The 19844-nt window shown below is 58.4% G+C and overlaps 1 protein-coding gene across 3 annotated transcripts in view; it reads right to left on the bottom strand.

Moving 5' to 3' along the window:
* Positions 1-268: 268 nt before the first annotated feature.
* The window catches only part of PHF2 (PHD finger protein 2), a 92211-nt gene continuing 72635 nt past the window's right edge, over positions 269-19844 (bottom strand). For 2 of the 3 annotated variants that reach the window (XM_060102442.1, XM_060102444.1), the window contains exons 10-22: positions 18292-18383; positions 16902-16991; positions 15979-16338; positions 14750-14869; positions 14171-14289; positions 11943-12121; positions 11726-11796; positions 10803-10966; positions 6324-6598; positions 4566-4661; positions 3923-4032; positions 2917-3307; positions 269-2242 (exon numbers count right to left, since the gene is read on the bottom strand). In XM_060102442.1, the coding sequence (XP_059958425.1) occupies positions 2154-2242; positions 2917-3307; positions 3923-4032; positions 4566-4661; positions 6324-6598; positions 10803-10966; positions 11726-11796; positions 11943-12121; positions 14171-14289; positions 14750-14869; positions 15979-16338; positions 16902-16991; positions 18292-18383 (2156 nt within the window). In that variant the 3' untranslated portion in view covers positions 269-2153. The remainder of the gene's footprint in view (positions 2243-2916; positions 3308-3922; positions 4033-4565; positions 4662-6323; positions 6599-10802; positions 10967-11725; positions 11797-11942; positions 12122-14170; positions 14290-14749; positions 14870-15978; positions 16339-16901; positions 16992-18291; positions 18384-19844) is intronic. The other variant, XM_060102443.1, reaches the window with a different exon arrangement.

Genomic DNA, 19844 nt, shown 5'->3' with positions numbered 1-19844 from the left:
CTGCCTGCTCCTGCAGGCTGGCTCAGGGTGCTGCAGCTTTGGGGTGCAGGGCAGTACGTGTGCCCTGTGGGCAATCCAAAGGCTTTCCAAGGGGAAAGTTGGCAGCCGGGGCTGGGCCTGGGTAGGGGGCCTGGCCCGACTGCCCACCCTCACACCCAGCCCACTCCTCTCCCCAACGTCGAGGGTCCCCACCGTCCTCACCACCAGAGTGGATGACAGTGAACAAGGCAGAAATGACACAGACATGGTTCTGTACAAAACCTGAAATATTTTTACTCTTTTAAAACTTTGATCTAAGTTACCTTAGACCTCATGGACTCGATACAAGAGTAATATGAATTGGGAAATAAAACACTTTAATAGCCACAATAAACTTTGTTAGAAATGTACATGTTGCCAAAATAATAATAATAAAATTAAAAAAATAAAAGAGAGAGAGAGGAAGAGAGAGAACAGCTTGATGGCCAGGTTAGATTATATAAATGTTCAACAAGGAGAGGAAAGGAAACCTTCAAAACGCCGGGTCGGAAGAGTCAGGGCCCCGTGAGGCTCACCCCTCCCAGCCTCTTGGGTCCCGGGGCTGCATCCCCCAAACAGGATGAGCAAGGGTGGCAAGGCCCACGCAAAGCTGCCTCTCCTCATGGACAGAACACCCAGGGATGGGCATATAAACAAAGCTCATAAGAAATGTACAAATATAAAAAGCTACAAACATTAATAAATTACAGCATCACAAAACACAGAAACACTTCACAAGGTGCTAGTAAAATAACTGTACCCCCACCCCCTTCATCAACAAGAAGGAAAGAAAGAGCTGGTATTCAAGTTGAAGATTCCTCTTCAAATGTGTCTGAAATAGATCTTTTGTGTACTGTTTGCTTCTGTAAAGACAGATATAAGGCTGCAAAGACATCACTTGTTTTTCAGGCAATACCTTAGTTCCTAAAAGAAAAGATAATAATAATAACCATAATAATACAAAGAAAGAAGGAAAAGGAAAAGCATCGGAAACCCAACTGTTCATCATACTCGGCAAAAAACTCGTATAAATGTTAATGAAGGACTCTATAGAAAGAAATTCCTAAAGATACTTTTACTCTTATAAAAAAGAAGTTATTTAAAAAGCTATTTACACGCTACATTCTATGAAAAATATGCTTCAGGAAATACATCTAAAATTAAAATACAGGATTGCCTGAGAAACAAATCCAGCCCCTCCGTGTCGATGGGCAGACACGTGGTCCAGGAGCCACCCATGCACTCGACACCAAACGTTAACAGGTGACAAGACAGAAGTGCCTGGCCCCCAAGTCCTCGGGCCACCCGGCCACCATCTGCCCCACCAGGCATATGGCGGGGTGCCTTGGCTGGGAAGTGCTTCTCGGAGTATAGATGGTCAGGCTGGACGGGGCCCACCCATGTGGCTTAGCCTGGGCCCCCTGGGCCCCACGCTGTGTCTGGGCCTGAATCTTTCCCTGGGGACCCCATGATGGCTTCCCCCCCAACACTGACACACTGACCCTGCTGATGGCCCCAGCCAGCCCTGAGAAATGCCCCAGGCATTCAGGGTGCAACACCCACCATCTGGCCCACCACCCACCAGCCGGGGAGCACGGAGGCTCCTCTCCTGGCTGGGCCCAACAGTCTCTGGACTGGTCTGAGAATCACTTGGGAAGAGAAGGGGGGCACATACACACCCCGATCTCTCCTCCTCTTCCTCTCTAGTGTTCTTTGCCTTTTTTAAAGCCTCTGGAGGCTACCAGCCTGTGGCCAGCTCAGACTCTGGGCCTGGTGAGCATCGGCTCACTCCTCCTTCCTTGAAGGACTCATGCTCCCAGCAGAGCTGCAAAGGCCCTGCAATCACACCCATGCTCGGGGATGCCTGGAGGCTGTCCTGAAACTGGAATGGTCCTCAAACTGGCAGGGCCACGTTTCGGGAACTGGTCACTCTAAGCAACTTGAGAAAGGACGTCTGTCCATATTGGCGAGCTCCGCCCGCTGAAGCAACAGATGCTCATGTGAGGGGGATGGTTGCCGGGAAGAGGCCAGGCCCTCCCTGGGGTGAGGCAGCAAGGCCACCCTCCTGGGGGCTGATGTTTTAGCAGGGCTCCAAGGGTCCTGAGCGGAGCAGAAGGATCCTGGCTTTCCAAACTTTAAAGGAGCAGTTTTCCATTCCGATGAATTTTCAAAATTTTCCCAAGCCTCTGTTTGGCAGTGGCCATGCCCTTTTTTGTACGCTTTCCTGGGGGAGGCAGAGACACAAAAGAGAAAGATGAGTGACAGGAGCAGCATGTGGGATGGGGGTCTGTAACCCTCCTGAGCCCCCACCCTGTCTGTGAAATGGGCCTGCAATTCCCAGGTCCAGGGAGTTCTGCATCCTTCCAAAACCACCAACTGTCAACAAAGCGCCCCACTCAGAGGCTATGTCGACAAGGGGCTGGGCCGTGGTGAGTAGGGTAGGGACAGGCCAGGGATGGCATTAGGGCCACCTAGAGCCACACTCCCCATGTCCATGGCCAGCTGGGCCTCACGCCCATGGTGCAGGGGGTCTGGGGGTGACAGTGGGGATGCCACAAGACCCGGCCAGCCGTCCCACCCCTAATTCACACAGAGGAGCCTGGGTCACCTTAGGCTCCTCCCAGTGAATCCTCGGCAAACCACCAACCACACTCTGACTTCAAGCCAGGCCCCAAAGCCGAGGCCCTGGGAGTCTGAAGGGCCAGACCTAACTCCAAGGTAACCAGAACCCCCCTGGTGAGTAACCAGAGCTCTTGGTCTTGAAAGGGACCATCTGTTTCACATACTGACTGAGTGCCTGGCCATACACACTCATGGCTGCGGGGACAAAGGAGACCTGTGGTCATCCACAGGGACAGTCTGCAAGTCTAGGTGACTCAGGGTCGGCGGGCAAGGTACCTTTGGCAGCGGTGTTGTTGGGGGATGACGAGGAGGGCCTCCTCGTGGTGAGGAAGACCCCAGGGGCCATGGGCTGAGAGGCACGGCCGGCTTGGGCCCCGGCAAAGGTGCCGGCTGCTGTGTACTCGTGGTCAACCAGGCTGCTGCTGTGGGACTCTGGTGGGGGCTCAGGTGAGCTGCCCTCCTGTGAGGCCTGGCTGCTGGCCGTGCTGGTAGAGGCCGGGGTGGTGGAGGCCGGGGTGGTGGAGGCCGGGGTGGTGGAGGCCGGGGTGGTGGAGGCCGAGGTGGTGGAGGCCGGGGTGGTGGAGGCCGAGGCAGAGGCGGAAGGGGAGGTGGTGTTGGGAGCCAGCTTCCTTTTGGTGTTCTTTTTCTTTTTGCTTTTCTGCTCCTCCTTTGAACAAAACATGCAGGTGTGTCACACCCCACAGGGCTGGCCAGGCTTTGGACACTGGGAAGCAGCCTGCAGCCTGGGAGCAGCCTGGTCTGCTGTGCACAAGGCTTCTCCCATGGAGCTGAGCGAGCCAGAGCTGCAGGAGCAGAGAGGGCTGGACCACGCCCGAGCCCCACCTCCAGCCACCACGAGCCCTGCAGAGCAGTACTGGGGCCTGTGGAGAGACCACCAGGCCCCCCCCCCCACCTCTGTGAGGTGGGCCGTCCTGGACACGGGGACGTGCGGGATGTGGCACCAGCACTCAGCTGTAGTGGACAGACTCAATCTGAGTTTACCTATTGGTGGGCACGTAGTATGGGCCCCCTCCCCCGTCACCCTAACCCCCTCCATTCCCCACCACCCCACTCTGAGCTGCCACGAGACTCTCCTGCCACCAGTTCCCAGCTTCTCTGCTTCCCACTAGCAGGGACTTGGGAGCCTGGAGGAACCGGGGTCAGCAATACTCAAACGTGCCCAAGGCTGTGACAGCCCCAGACTGGGTGGTCTCCGTACATGAGGTGGGGGGGAGCAGAGGCATCTGGGGAGCCTGAGCCCAGGAGGGGGCCCCCTCCTCACCTGCTGGGACAGTTTGGCTGCAGCAGCTGCCAGCCCGGTCTCAATGGAGGCCACTCTGGTCCCCTCGCGCACGGGCCTGTCCTGCCTTGGCACCGACGGGCCGACCCTCGCTGCGGGAGAGAAGGTCAGCCTGCCTCGAGCAGCCGCCCACGGCCTGTGCGCCCTCCTGGGATCCCCCGGCCCTGCCCCAGTCTGTCCCCAAACCCCAGGGACAAGTCACAACTCGGGGAGTGTCAGCATGGGCCCCAACCTGGTGTGGGGCTGGTTTCCCTACACCAGCAAGACAGGAGAGGTCAGGAGGGAAGTCACGTGCTAGGTGAACCAGACCCCACCCCGCTGGCTGCCATGATGGGGGGCCAGGTGCAAACGTGACCCTCCCAGGGCTGTTCATTGAGAAGGAACTAGGGAGAGGGCCACCTCAAGACAGGGACACCGCACTGCCCTACTGGCAGGAGCTGGGATGCCTTCGGGTGAGCTTGCAAAAGCAACTGGGCTGAGGTCCCGGGAGAAGGAAGTGGAACCCCAATCAGGCTCCTGCAGGCAAGTGACACCCCGTCTGAGCCCCGCACAGAGCTAGTGGGTGTGGAACATGGCAGCTGGCCTCCAGTGTGGATGGAGCGCCCCTTCCAGCCCCCAGCACTACCTGTCGGGCTGTAGGGAGCATCATCCGAGCCTTTCCTCTTCTTGGACCGGGACTTGAAAACAGGACTGTCCTCATCCGACTCCAGGGAGGGGTAAACTAGAGGGGCAAAGGGGAGAAGGGCTGGGCTGCTGGTGTGGCCATAGGAGGGTGGCTGCTGCAGGCTACTGGCAGAGCTTATGACCAGCATCCCCCAGGCTGTCCCCAGGCTGCAGAGTACCCACCCTCCTGGTGTGGCTGCCACACGCATGGGCACAGGTGGCCTCTGAAATTGTCAAGCCCAGGCCCCCCTGAGGTCCAGAGAGGGCCAGACAAGGGGCTCCATCCAGCCCCCATGGCCACCTGACCGGCTGTTCCTACCCCAGCCCGGCCACCACACCCACTTGAATGCCCAATTCTCAAAACGTCTCCTCTGCTGCTATCCGAAGAAAACATCTGATGTCCACGGAGCTGGGTGGCTCTGAAGGGCCCCAGGCTCACCTCAGCCAAGTCTCTGGAGGAGGGAGACCCACACAGCAGCCCTGGGTGACTCACTGGGTACCTCCTTCCATTACAGGTTCAACCTCCAAGGCTTGTGACACCCGAACCCAGAAAATGGTGCCCAGAAAATGGAGTTCACTCCGCTGTTGATCTGTCAGACCACGGCAGGCCCCTCAGTGAGGCCTGAAAGTGTCCACCAGATAGGGCAGGTCCAGCCTCACCAGGGGAGGGCTCTCCAGGGACAGGGTCTCCAGGACAAATACACTACCCTCAGACCGTCAGGACTGAACTGAAAACAGGCCCTGCACCACGGGGGCCAGCACGGCCCTGGCCCTGAGGAGCACAGCGCACCCTGCGGGGGCTGGGACATCTATGGGCAACGGGCTGAGGCATGGAGGCAGGTCCTCGCTCCAAGTCCCCTCCCAGGCGGCCAACAGCAGCTCCTTCAGAGCCCACTGGAACCCAAAGCGCCAGGCCTGGAAGGAGGGGCTGTAGTGGGAGGCGAGGGGCCATGCCCCTGGGCAGAGGCCACAGCTATGGCGCAGCCACCAACTCACTGCCCACCTCAGACTCAGGCCACAAAGCCACTCTGGGCCTCGGTTTCTCTGTCTACACGTAGGATGGACACGGTCTCAACGTGTCTGAAATGGTATAGCCACGTGGAGGACAGTCGGGCAGGTTCTCAGAAGGTGAAGCAGGCAGTGACCCAGGTACACACCGCAGGAGCACCACAGACACAGGCCATACAAAACTCCCTGCACACCAACATTCACAGCATCACTGTTCACTACTGCCAAAAGGTGAAAACCATCCAAGTGCCTGTGGATGGATAAAGGGATAAACAAACGTGGTGTGTCCACGCCACGGAATATTATTCAGCCATCAAAAGGAACAAAGAGCTGACATGTGCTACACATCATGGATGAAGCCTGAAGAGTATGCTAATGAAAGAAGCCAGGCACCAAAGACCAAGCACTGTGCAGTTCTGTTCACGTGACACATCCTGATTAGGAATATCTACGAGGCAGCATAAATCAGTGGTTGCCAGGGGCCAGAGGTACTGACTCCTAACAGGTACAGGGCAGGGTTTCCTTTCTGGATGAGGAAACGTTCTCAAATTGGGTGCGATCTTGGTGGCATGCACATGCCTCTAAATACACTAAGCACCACCGAGTTACACGCTTTTAAAGGGTGACTTTTAAGGTCTGTGAATCATATCCATAAGAGGGCCTGGCTCCCAACCCCCAGGTTTAGCACCCCTCCCCGCACCGCGGCGCTCACCGTAGTCCGAGTCCTTGAAGCAGGCGTCCAGGTGGTCCTGCTCCTCCTCGTAGTCATCCAGGTCCACACTGTTCTTGGCCGCCCTCTTCAGCAGCCGCTTGCCTGCGCTCTTACCACCAGCCCCATTCTTCCGGGTGCCGTGGGCCGCCAGCGAGCTGCCCTTGGCCTGGCCAGCACCCCATGTGGTCTGCAGGCAGGAGTCGGAGGCCTGCAGGTTGGCCATGGACAGCATTCCCTGAATGGCTTCCTGTGTGCTGGGGGAGGCGGGGGGCTGGCTGGAGGCACAGAGAGACAGGCACTCAGCCCGTGGCCCACACATCCTCCCACTCAGCAGCCAGCAGAGGGTGTGGGGTGGAGGACAGTGGTAGCTGATAACTCCCCCAGGGAAAGAGCCAGCTATCCCCTTCCCCTACCCTCTGTTCCCACCGCCCAACACCAAAGGAGGGCTGGAGGCCTTGGGACAGAGAGGGGCGTAAAGAGAGAAGAGAGGGAGGAGGACGTGGAGGGAGGGGATGAAGAGAGGCAGAGGAACAGAAGGTGGTAGACAAGGGTGCCGTTACTCCTGATCTCTCCTACCATGAAGGCAACAAGCAGCTTCCCCCAAGGCCCCAGGCCACCCCCTCCCTCCCTCCCTCTTCCACTCCAGCTGGTTTTGTGCACACCTCCACCCACCGTGGACTCCTGTGCTCAGCCCCAGCCCCAAGCGCTCCCTCCCCCATGACTTCAAGGGCATCCTCCCATCCGGTACCTGAGATGGAGCAGCACAGCCCTCTCCCTCCCATGGCACTCGATCGCCCCAGGTGACCCACACCACCTTTTCATGACTGTACCTGCACCAGCACCCTTGCCCGTCACCCCAGGCTTTTGTCCACCTGGGTCAGGATGGCCCACCCCGGCCTCTGGGGAGCCTGGCCATACCTCTCATTGCTCCCTGGGACCCTAGGAAGCAGGACCTGGAGTGGGGCACTGCTTAGCCCTTCTCCCTGGTCACAGACCCAAGAGGCCCAGGAGCCCCAGCAGCAGGCCCGCCCTGTGTGTCTGACATCCAGGCCCCCTCCTGCCTGCCCCATGTGCCCCCAGGGGATGGACCCACCTGCAGGGCTGCCAGACCCAGAAGCAGCACCCAAAAGTGCCAGTCCACATGGGCCCCTGGTGGTTCTGCATGGTCCCTGCTCCCTCCTCCACTTCCGAGAAGTATTGGAAGCATGTTTAGTAAGACATTGGAACAAGAAGGAGTCCCTGCTCAGAAATAAGGTCCCCAAGATGGAGGCTGGAGGGTGCAGGGAGATGGAGCTGGCCCCAGGAAGCACAGACACAGAGTGTGGTCCTGGGGGCCCACCGAGGCAAGCTTGGACAAAAGCCATCCTGTGAGGGGTACTGCTGGGCTCCAGGCCAGGGACTCTGCCCCAAGCCAGGAGGAAGCGACGGGCAGGCGCCTCTCTGGGCAGCCCTCCACGAATACCACTTCCCCAAGCCCTGCCCGAGACACACTGGACCGCGGTGTTTTGGGGTTTTGCTGGAAGCAAATGGATTACGGCTCCAAAGCCACAAACAATGGGGAAAATCAAGTATGGTCAGACCACCATGGAGAGTCGGGAGTCCACCAGACTCTCCACCTGCCCCAGCATCCCCCCGACCCCCACTGTCCCACGCCATGACGGCAAAGGGCTACCCAGACCCAGCCAAGAGCACGTGGCGTTTGGTAGCGGTAATGTCATTGTTGTACCATCATCGCTGATGCTTTCTGAGCAGGGACAGGCCCCCGACCCAGCACTAGAGCCAGCAAGAGCTGATAGCTGGCCCCCCATCCTCTGCCAGGCTCTCCAGTGCTCTACGAATGAGACCCTTCCAGGCTCACCCGGAAGGTCTCAGGCACCCTCACCCAGCCTCATGGCCCAGACAAACACCTGGCTTCCTGCAGGGATGGGAGGGTGGGGGCCGGGACACTCACCATGAGGGTCCTCCGGGAGCCAACATGGAAGCCAGCCGCCTGCCTGTGCCATCTGGACCTCATGGTCCCAGCCCAGCTCGGCTGCAACCTGAGAGGGAGGGGCCTTGGAGCCCAGAGCTGCAGGCTGTCCACGTGGGCCGGCGAATCAAGGAGCAAAGTCTAACTAGTCTAATGGAAAATAATACCTTAATCTTCCAATTATCATACCAAAATCCTCTCTTTCCCTCACCCCCAGGCAAACCATCCACAAGAAATTAACATATTTTCCTCCATTTTCTTCAGCTGGCTTTTTCCAAACAGCAAATACTTAAAACAGAGCAAATGGACCATCAAACACTGACCTACACTCCAAATGGGAGACCTGGGAAAGGAACTGCCTGCGGCAGCTGAGGGTACCCAGCCCCAGCAGGCACACATGCACGTGTGCAGGCGTGTGTGAGCACATACGTGTGTGCCTACAGAGCAGTTCACAGCGCATCCTCAAACTGGCTGCCCTCCTCCCGGCAGGCTGTGTCCAGGTTCAGTCAGGAGCCCAAGCTGCAGCACCTGTGTCCCAGCTCCATGCAGAGTCCTGGCACCAGCCCCATCTGCCCTCATCCCAGGGGTGCCTCTCCCTGGAACTCATGGGGGACCCAGGGTGTGTAGGGCACTTCTCCAGGGTCTGAGCGTCAACCGGTCACCGAGGTGCCAGCTAGCCATAGCCTTCCCAGAAGAAAGGCACCTCCAAAGAGGTGAGGGGCCAGCCCGGGCACCAGCACCTTCCAGGAAAAGGGGGTTCACAGCCAGGCTTCTCCTCCTGGCAAAGGGCCTCAGGTCAGGGTCCCTCCCACCACTGCAAAGGCCACAGGGCGTCTCTGCAGTGAGGGGCTTAGGTCTGCTCATCTACAGAAACCACTTAATGCTGAACAGGAAATCTGCACCCCACAGCTCTGTAGAAGCCTCCAGCCACACACTCCACTCCCATGAGAGAAGGCGCCTATGGCTGTCTGTGAGCATAACACTGCACAAGTAATGGTAATTTATGAAAGAAAATACAACCATTTGATTTAGCAAGAACGCTTTTCAATCAAGCCCTAATCCGCCTCCCTCCTGGAGTCCCACTGTCTAAGACGGGGCTGACATGCTGCTTCCACGGGCTCGTGTAGCCCCTGGACCTCGATTCTAGAAGCACAGACTGAGAGGCAGAGGGGGACGGGTGGAGCACAGATCTGGAGAACCAAGTGAACCCCGAGCAGGTCACGTGAGCCCTGACTTCCTCAAGCCAAGTCCCTCCTGGCTGGATGTCACCGCCCAGCATGGTTAACATTCCAGGACCCCCACGCTTGGGTTCCATTATCAGCAGATGGAGGTTCTGGCCCTGCCTCTGCCACTTCCTGGCTGTGCGGCCTTGAGCAAGTCACCTAAACTCTCTGAGCCTCAGTTTCCCCATCAGTGCAGCAGGACTCTCCCGCTGGCTCAAGGACTAGGAGGGGAGCCACCCCCCACCATGGTGGCTGAGGTCCCCAGAATGGGGAGGCTACAGGGGGCACGGGCCCTGATCCCTTGGTTGTCTGTCTGTGGTACTTGTAGAAATTCCATGTGAAAAAAAAAAATGGCCATGATGCATAAAAACAAAAGTTAATTGGGATCAAAAGAGAATTTAACTGGGACCACCATGAGAAAAACAAGCCCGGTGGCCTTCCACCAATGCAAAACCCAAAGAGGATTAATCCATTTCTCTCAAATCAAAGGACTGCAATTGGGCAGGCCTAGGTAGGGAAGACCGCCTGAGCTGAGCAGACACATGTCCTGGCCTGCCCGACCGCCCAGAATCTCAGGGCTTCCAGGAAAGAACAGCATATACACCAGCAGCGAGTGGTCTCCTGAGGCCGCACATCTGGATGCACACAGGTCTCAAGGACAGCGTGGCTTGGTTCCCACACACCCCCCAGCTGGTGTGGGAATCTGGGACCCCTGGCTGATCCAGCCCCTCCTCAGGGAGTGGGCTCTCACGTCCCCGAGCTCTGAAGCCATCACCTCCCTTGCCGCAGATAAGGGCTCTGCAGGGAACCCAACTTGGGGTCCCAGAGAGGCCCATTAAATGCCCTTGACCCCAACACTGGGCACACACTGTGGAATTTTTCTTATGTTATTTTTATGGCATGCAGGAAGTGATGAGACAGAGACAGTCGGGCGTCCTGGCCTGGAACAACCCTGACACCCCCCAGGTGACCAGCCTGGCCCTGCTTCCCCACAGGCACCTAGAGGTATGGTGGCCCCACAGACTCCTCCCTCCATGGCCCCAACGTGGAACTACTTCTCAGCTGCCTCCCCATCTAGCATCTAGAAGTATCCATCCTCAGAGCACCGTGCCCTCGCTCAGGAGCTCTGCACAGCCAGCCCCCTCTCACCTCTCTGGCCACCTGGCACCACCTCTGCCAGGCAGGGGTCCTGCTCTGGCCTCTGGGACGTGGGCTGACGGAGCCCTGTTTGGCCCACCTCTGTGGAAGCACCCACTTCCCCAAGTTCCCCGTGGGCACCGGGCCTACCTGTTGGGGTTGTACTCGAGCGCGCCCACCTCCTCGCTGGCCTGCAGCAGGTCCAAGATGCCCGCAGCCGAACCCCCGCCATCCTTCTTCACTTTGGCATTGCGGGCGGGCTTAGTGTCCGTGTCTATGTGCAGCGAACCCTCATCAGAGGAGTCATCACTCTGCTGTGGGGATAGAGTAGCCGGTCGGAAAAGGACTTGGGGGTGGGGGTAGGGACTACTGTTTCCCTTCAGTGAGAAAAAGAGGTTTTTAAAGAGTCTGTCCTTGTAATGAGCACCATGGGGCTGGCTGACCAGACACACAGAGCAGGGCACAGGTGCCAGAGCTTTGCGCTGGGATCTTGGAGCCCCGCCTGCACCATTTCCCCAGGTGAACCTTGGTTCACAGGACCTTACATGAGACCGCAATATTGAACATAAATACAAGAGGAGTTGGCGTGGTTGGACTGGGAACAGGCAGTGTGCCTGCACCTGAGGGACACCGGTTAATAGCCCCTGGCAAATGGCTCTGCAGGGACATCTTGGGCTCTGACCCCAACAGGGAACCTGGCTTCCTTGGAGATGGCCACCACACCCTGGGTTGGACATGCATGGCCCTGGAGGACATCTAACTTAACCCCCACACGTTTAGTGCAAGACCCAACCCCCAGCAGGCCTGGCCTGCTACTCCCTGTACCCCAGTCCTCCGGCGTCAAGGAGATGCATTACCTTCACGGTGGATCTGACTACGTAGCGCAGCTCCCAAGGCCCCACCACTCACAGAGACCTGCAGACCTTCCACAAGTCCCACATCTGCTTTTGTCCCTTTGTGCAGGGTCCTGGGGCTCAGAGCTCCACATCTGGAGCCCAGCCAGCCTCCCCAGGAGAACGTCCCCCTCTGCACTCCACCCAGAAAGCTCAGTCACCCAGAAGGCACTCGCTTACCTTGTAGAGAGCCGAGTCCAGCTTTGGCTTCGTAATGGGCGTGGGCAGCGGCTCCTTCTTGTCCAGTAAGACTGAAAGCAGAGCATATGGGAGTCAGCGGCAGTTTGGGAGGAGCAGAGGGGGACCCCGGTCCAGCCACACCCGATGCCCACTCCACACGCCTGAGACGGCCTTTATGGGGCTGGGCCTGCCCCCTCCCCATGTCCCCCCAACTCACAGGACAAGTCCCTCTTCGGAGCATTTTTCTTCCTCCTAATAGGAAATTCGTCAATCTTGAGCTCCCCGTCATCCGACACGTACTCATACTCATCCCGCACTGGCTGGGGCTTGTCCTCCTTGAAGTTCTGCAAGGCTCCAAACACCCCTGGGCCTGGCTGTGGCTTGAGGGCCTTGGAGCTGGGGCGGCAGAATTGGCCGGTCAGTGGACATCCGCACAGCCTGGCTAGTGCCCCAGCACCACCCCCCACAGGCCTTGCAGGACCAACAGCCAGGCTGGAGCCTTCCCAACCCCACAGCCTCCCCTCCAATGTCGTGACCCCAGTGAAGACGGTGCACAACCCACAGGGTATATGCCTGGCCCTTTCTCGGGCTATTTAAGGTTGTGCCCCTCACGGCCCCCTCACCCTAGCCAACGGATGAGCACACCTTCTTTCAGGCTGCCCTGGGGCCTGATACAAGCCCAGTGTCAGATGGAGCCAGTGCCAACTGGCCTGGGTTTTCTACATAGCTATTCTAGAAAAATAATTTCAGGGCTGAGGTGTAGACACAATAGTCTAAAAAGTATCACACAGGGCTTCCCTGGTGGCGCGGTGGTTGAGAGTCTGCCTGCCGATGCAGGGGATGCGGGTTTGTGCCCCAGTCCGAGAAGATCCCACATGCCGCGGAGCGGCTGGGCCCATGAGCCATGGCCGCTGAGCCTGCGCGTCCGGAGCCTGTGCTCCGCAACGGGAGAGGCCACAACAGTGAGAGGCCCGCGTACCGCAAAAAAAAAAAAAAAAAGTATCACACAACTCATCTCTCTCCTGGAGCAAGACAGGGCTACTGCAAATGAGGAGAGTCCAACGCTCCAGCCGCTGTCTCCCTGTCGGCTGAGGGCACAAGCGCACACTCAGCAGTGGGGACAGCGGGCAGGGCACAGGCATCTTCAATTCTCAACAGGTACAGCTCGGATTCCCAACAATGGAAATGCAGAGGACGGCTGGCAGTGAGCCCTGCTGGGTGTAGTCATGAGCTACATAACATAACACAACACACACATGTACACACACACACCCACGTACATACACACAGGTGTGACATAGTTATAGAACCATGTCTCCATCTCTCCCTTCCATTTCTAAACTCTGTAGCACGGTCAGTCAGTCATAGAGTTAATGCTCTGCAAAAGCTCCCCGGGACCTAGCAGCTGAGCTTCAGATAAATCAAGGATGTGCTCAGGGCCATGAAGTCAGGGCAACCGGGCCCCTGAAGATCAGACCCAACCCACTTGCTCACCAAGCAGCCTTGGCACATTGCCGTGAGCTCTTGGGAATAACGGGCCCACTTGTGCCAGGCTTTTCAAGAGCACAAGATGCTGACCAGCTCTGTTCCCCCACTACCTAAAAATGGCCTTCTCCTCCCATCTTGCAGATGAGAAAACTCAGGCCTACAGCAGAAAAGTGGCCCCATTCCCACTGGGACGTGTCTGCTTCCTGATTGCTGGGCACCCACCCTGGACTTTGGATTCAGCATACAACTGGGTGTAGGACCGAAGCCACCGAGGGACTTCTTGGTGGGCACAGGGTGTCTGGCCCACCAACCTCCCATCTGGCCAGCCCACCACACTGGTCAGCAGATGGAGACCCCTTATACAGTCCAGAACCCGGACACACCAGCTCACACACACATACCCTCCCAGGCTAGGTGCCCCCATCTCTCAGCTCAGTGCCATCTCCTCCAGGAAGCCCTCCCACCAACTCCCTTGGACACACAAGGATCCACAGCACCCCAGGCCCCAATCACGGCCATAATTTTAGATGGATTTGAGAGTGTTGGATTCATACCAGCCCCTCCCCACTGGCCTCTAGACTCCAAGGCCAAGATCCTGACCCCCACCATGTCCTCTGTGACAGCCCAGGACAGCCACTCGGCTAATGTCTGCCCAATCCCACTCTCCTACTCCTTGCTGGCGCACACCACTGCCCCCTCCCCACCTACCCGAGCTTTTTGGCTTACGAGGCAGGAAAGGAGTCTGCCTGGAGGCCCTCCTGAGGGGTGTGCCGAGCAACAGTAACCAGCTCAGAAGGGGGGCTCACCGCGGAGCCCTCCAGGAGGGTGTATGTGTGTGTCATGTGTGCACAAGCAGGGGATGTGTGTGTGTGACGTGGGGGGGGGCGGTGTTCAGGGTGTGTGTGTGGCATGTGGCACATGTGCAACCAACCCCTCCTGGCACGAGCATTCACGTACCCTAGCAGCTTCTTGTTGGAGAAGGAAAATGAGAACTTGTTGTCCTTGTTCCCCGACAGAGGAGACTTCTCCAACTTCTGCTCTTCCTCCATCTTCAGTAGGGAGTCGGGTTTGCTGTTCTGAAAAGCAAACCCAGGACCATCCCTGAGCCCCACACAGGCGCCCAGTGGGCAGAGGCAGCTGGACTGGGCAGCCTCCTCCCTCTGACATGTCACCTGGGGACCCACTGCAGCTCCAGGCCCACAGGACCTGCCCTCGGATGCTGCCCAGCTCCAGGGAGTGTGAGCTTGAACCAGGGCAAGCTACAAAGGGCAACGCCATCTATGCTCTTAGGCCGAGATGTGCCCATGCCAACCCCTCAGAAGGTAGCTCCATGGAAGCCACGTGCACACCCAGACCCTCAAAGGCCTTCACGGCACTGCCCACCTGTGGACAGGCAGACACACACCTGACGTACCCTACAGGCACACACACACACCACCAAGCCCACACTTGCCCCATACACCACCTTCTTTCACTAATATAGCCCTCCCTGAGGATAGATTCACTCACCAGCATACCTGTACACACACATCTCACCTTGTACTTCCACTTGGCCTCTGACTTGCTCTTCGTCTGCTCTCGGATTTCCAACCTCTCCACGTCGTTCTGCGTGCTGATAACCTCCTTGTTGGGCACACTCAGGACATTCTTTGGGGCCTAGAAAATACTAGCCATTATCTGGTAGCGGACATGGGTGGGCAGCAGGGCTCCATCACGCTACAGTACAAAGTGAGAACCACACAGCACAGAGTCCCTGCCTCCTGCTGGCCTACATGCATCAGCTAATCCGTCAATCAATCTACCCACCCACCCATCCAACTAACCACCCATCCACCCACCCACCCATCCAACTAACCACCCATCCACCCACCCACCCATCCAACTAACCATCCATCCATCCACCCACCCATCCATTTATCCACCATCTACCTATCTACCCACCCATCCACCCACCACCCATCTACCTACCCATCCATCCACCCAACCATCCGTCCACTCACCCATCCACTCATCCATCCACTCATCCATTCACCAACCATCCATCTGTCCACCAATCCATCCATCAAACCATTCACCCACACATTCATTCATCTACTCTTACTCCTCCCTCCCTTCCTTCCTTCCTCTCTCCTTCCTTCCTTCCATCCATTCATTCATTCATACATTCATCTACCCTCTTTGCCTTGAGGAAGGGAAAACCAACGTGCCCCACTTAAGCCCTGCAACACTAGCTCCGGTGGCCACCAAACCCCTGGGAAGTGAGCAATGACCTCCCACTAGCAGGCAATCACTCAATGTGGCCTGGTCTCAGGGACTCATGGTCCCCAAAGCCCACACCCAAGACCCTCTACTCACACCGGTGGGTCCTCAGGGCCAGGCCTGTCTCTCTCACTGCCACAGGGGCTCAGGCCCCCAAGGACAGCTGCCCCCATCACCGGCTCCACCCCTGCCTCCCCACTGCCCCCCACTGGTGCCTCACCCACCTTCAGGTCTCAGCCAATGTCTGGGCCCCAGGGAAGACTCAGCCGGCTTGTCCCCCCCAGATGACCCTCAGTGGTGCCACCCTGACCCAGCAGAGACTCTGCTGCCTTCATCGTGAGGGTCTCTCCCCAGCTGCCCACTACACCAAGCTTGTTGGGGCAGAGCCCAGCTGCCCTGGGTCTCTAGCACAAGGACATAGCAGCCCCAGCACCATCCCCCAGGCCTGGTCCTCGGAGGTGTCGGCAGGCCTGCTGACTAGAGGTGGGGAGGGTGAGGCCACCCACCTTGCCCTTCTTAGGAGGCTCAATCTTGGTCAGTGCCTCCTTGGTGTGGGCCTCCAGCAGGTCCAGGTTGGGGATGGTGGGTGAAGCCGAGCCCCTGCACTTCTTCCCTTTCTTCTTGCCCCCGTCCTTGAGCTTCAGTGATTTGGGAGGCTTGGGGGGCTTTGGGGGCTTGGGAACTTTGGACGGCTTGGGCATCTTCACGGTTTTGGGAGTCTTTTTTTTGGACACTTTCTCCAGGAAGGACCGAGGAGGGCTGGCCTCAATGGGGGATGGGGGCTCCTCCTTTTCTCGGTCCCCAAAACAGACCTCGTCCGAGGAGACGGCCGCAGTTACTTCAGGTCGGGAGGCCTTGGAGGCATTCTAGGAAAAGGACAGGGAGAGGTGACCAACCACACCCTGCCAGGAGGGTCTCACAGCCCCAGGCCGTGGGAGACACTCGAGCAGAAAAGCAGCATCTGTCTACATCATCAGTGACATGCTCACATTCATCCTACACCATCTGGGTGACAGGCTCACATCCATCTACACCATCTGGGTGACACATTCACATCTGTCCCACACCATCCGTGAGGCAGGGTGCCAGCCATCTACATCACCAGCCACTTGACCCCTTTACCTCCTTGGTGGGGACTAGACAGGCTCACACAAGCAGGGTCTCAAGGGGCTGAAGTCCTCCCTGCAGAGTCCTTCCCCACCCCCACAGGGAGCTGGAGGGAGACCCACACTAATTCCCAGGGCTTCCACCAGAAGACTGCAAGTCTACCACTGGGACCTAGGAGGCCAGAGCCATCAGGCAGGTGACCCTGCCCCAGAGGGCTAAAGGAGGGGCTGCCTCACACATGGCCATCTCTGGAGGGATACCCAGGGAAGACAGGCAGAGGCCTCCCTCAACCAGGGTCAGGGGCCCCCAGGGTCAGCCCTACCTCACTGAGCCGGATCTCTTTGGCGAGGTCTTTGATGAGCTGTGATGGTTTGAAGTGCTCTGGTAGCTCATCCTCATGCTCCGCCAAAGCCTGCAGGACAGCCACGCACAGGGTCAGCGAGTCAGCCGCGGAGTCTGAGCACTGATGCCCACCCACCCTCCACCCACAGGGACCCCAGGCAGGCTCGGCTTCTGTGGTTCCTGACTCATGCCCTCTGTCCCTCAAGGCTGTCCCCCCCATCTACCCACCCAGGACCTCCAGCCCCACTGCCGTCCCAACAGGCACAAGGGCAGGCGCTGCCAAAGGTGTGGATTGGCTGCATGGGGTCCTAAGGGAGTTAGCCCACTCTGGCCAGACACTGCCCCAACGAGGAGGCTCTGCCATGACTCCACTCTACAGGTGGACAAACAAGTCCCAGAGAGGAGGGGGGGCCTGAGGCCACCACCAGCTGTGAAGTGAATGTGGGCCATCCCTTCTTCCTGGGCATGAGGCCACTCCACCTGGCCACACAGCTGATGTGAGGTAGGAGGGACACCCTGCATTACTCCAGGCCTTGAGGCGAGAGAAGATGTGGCTGAAAGAGGGCTCTAGGAGGGTACCTGCTGCCCCACCTCCTGGACTCCCCACCCCCACAAGGCCTCCTGCGGGCCTGATGGGACCTGCTCAGACTATGCTGGCACCCCTGACTGGGAGAGAGTCCCTTGGCAGTGGACAGGGAGTCCCAAGGCTGACCAGGCCTCTCCCCTCCCTCTGTACCAACAATCCAGGCAAGATGCCAAAGGAAGTTGGAAGCTGCTTCTCTGGAGCCTCCATTAGGAGAAGTAGCTGCTGCATGGATGCTAGTGAGGGTGCTAACGCCTTACAGTGGGGGCATGAGGTGGGGCCCAGACATGCTGCTTCAAGGGAGCCATGAGGGGCAAAGGGCAGTGCTACTGTGGTGGTGGTGGTGTGGGGGGGTGACGGAGGGGCATGGGGCAAAGGGACTGTCCTAGTCACAGAGCAAAGCCAGCTTCTGAGTTGATGCCTGGGACAGCCAGTAGGACAAAGAGGGCATCTCCACTCTCCTCTTCAGAGCCCTGAACATCCAGCCAGTCACTGACTCGAGTCCTCCCCACTCCCTGTCCTTTCGGGTTCGCGCAGCACTGTCTCCACCACCTGATTTCCTCCCACGGAATCTCCCTGCCGCCCAGCCCTCACCCCTCAGGCCAGGTCCCTAGATGGAGGGCTCTGTCCTGCATCTGCCCCCACCAACAGGTGTCTGGCCTGGCCAGGTGGCACCCACCTGCTTTTCACATGCTAGTTCCCAACAAAGGAAGGACACGCCCTGGGAGTGGCTCCTTGCCTGCCACCCTCCCTTCTGCCCTGGATCACGCCTAGTACACATCCCTACCTGCTTTTTCGTCCATGATCTGAAAGCACCATTGAGAATTTTAGCTCCTTGGACTAAATGAGGGGGCAGCTGCTTCCCAGACTTGTGAGAACCTGCGGGAAGACAGACGGCTTTGCTCAGGAGGGTCCCACTCTCACCTGCCGCCTGCAGGGGACTTAAAGCCCCAGTGGCGGGGGACGCTCAGGGCCAGACCTTTCAGAGGCCTCTGCCCACCGCCACCTGCCCAACTGCCAATGGCTCCTCTTGGAACCTTGGGGACGCCCACCTAAGATGCCCTGCGAGGGGCGGGATTGGCCTTCCCATTGTCTACACACCAGGCCCCTCATGCAGGTGGCCCGGCTCCTCCCTCCACTTGGTCCCCAGCCTGCATCAGTGAGGGGCCACAGTCAGCCCCAAACCAAGCATCCCTAGATGCTTTCTGATTCCCACCCTCACACTGCCCCCTGCATAGCTGAAGGATGCCGGGCAGTGGGTCCAGTTCCCGCTGGGGTGGCTCAGGGCAAGCACCACCACAAACACATCCCTGGGAGCCGGAGCCAGCCCCAAACAAAAGGGACAGAGAATTCCCCCTTCAGGCAGAGAGCTCAGCACGTAGGCAGAGCAGCCCCGAGCTCTGACACCACCAGGTGACCATTTGTCTGGCCTGTGGCAAATCCCTGGGTCCTCTCAGCTCTGGGGCTGCTGAGCTGCCAGCCCCTTCACAGAGGAAGGCCTGAGGCAGAGAGGTAGGAGCAGCTCAGAGAGGCCCAGCTAGTCAGCGGTCACCCTGGCCAGGCTGTCCCAACGTCCCCAGGGTGTGACTCCACCCACACTACCCCCACTCCATCTCCCTGGCAAGAGGCTCCTAGGGCAGGGCACTCGCCCTGCCAGGGTGGAGCACAGGGCTTGAATTTAGACAGCGATGGAAGAATTTCACTGAAACTCGGCCAGCCCAGGTTAAGAGCCATTTTCAGCTTTCTCATCTCAAATTAGAGCCAAAGTGCAAAGGAGTCCGGATACGGTGGTCTCCACTCATAGCTCTTATCGGAACACAAAACAGCGGCTTCCCGGAAGGGTGGGTGCTGCTGACAAAGGAAGCTCTCCATGAAAGCAAATGCTCCTCCGGGGTCCTTCACCCAGCTGCAGAAAGTCTGGAGACCTGAGCAGGGGTTGGCCAAATGCTGATCCCGAAGGCATGGCCTGGCAGGGCCGGGGAGGGAGGGCCATGCCCACAGAGGGCATGGACCCAGTGGAGCCCACCCCTTCCCACAGGCCTTCCACGGGGGACTCTGGCATGCACACCCACCCCCAGTACAGCAGGGATGCTGCAGGGGTCCCTCAGCTGGTAGCTAGGCAGGCCCCCAGGCCTCTCAGTGTCCCAACTGAGCCCTGTCGGTAACCATACAAGGCCACAGGAACGGAGCAGAACACACACCAGGTCTGGGGACACGCGGCCGGTGCTCTTTTTGCAACACCAGACGACCCTGCAGGCAGGAGTCCAGTCCAGCCCCACAGCACACAGACAGGGAAAGCGAGGCCCGTGAGCTAAGGGGACTTGCTCAGGGCCCATGGAG

The sequence above is a fragment of the Mesoplodon densirostris genome, chromosome 6 (assembly GCF_025265405.1).
Source record: "Mesoplodon densirostris isolate mMesDen1 chromosome 6, mMesDen1 primary haplotype, whole genome shotgun sequence".
Taxonomy (NCBI): Eukaryota; Metazoa; Chordata; class Mammalia; order Artiodactyla; family Ziphiidae; genus Mesoplodon; species Mesoplodon densirostris.
The sequence above is the reverse complement of the archived record's forward strand: the minus strand, read 5'-3'. Positions and strand labels throughout refer to the sequence as shown.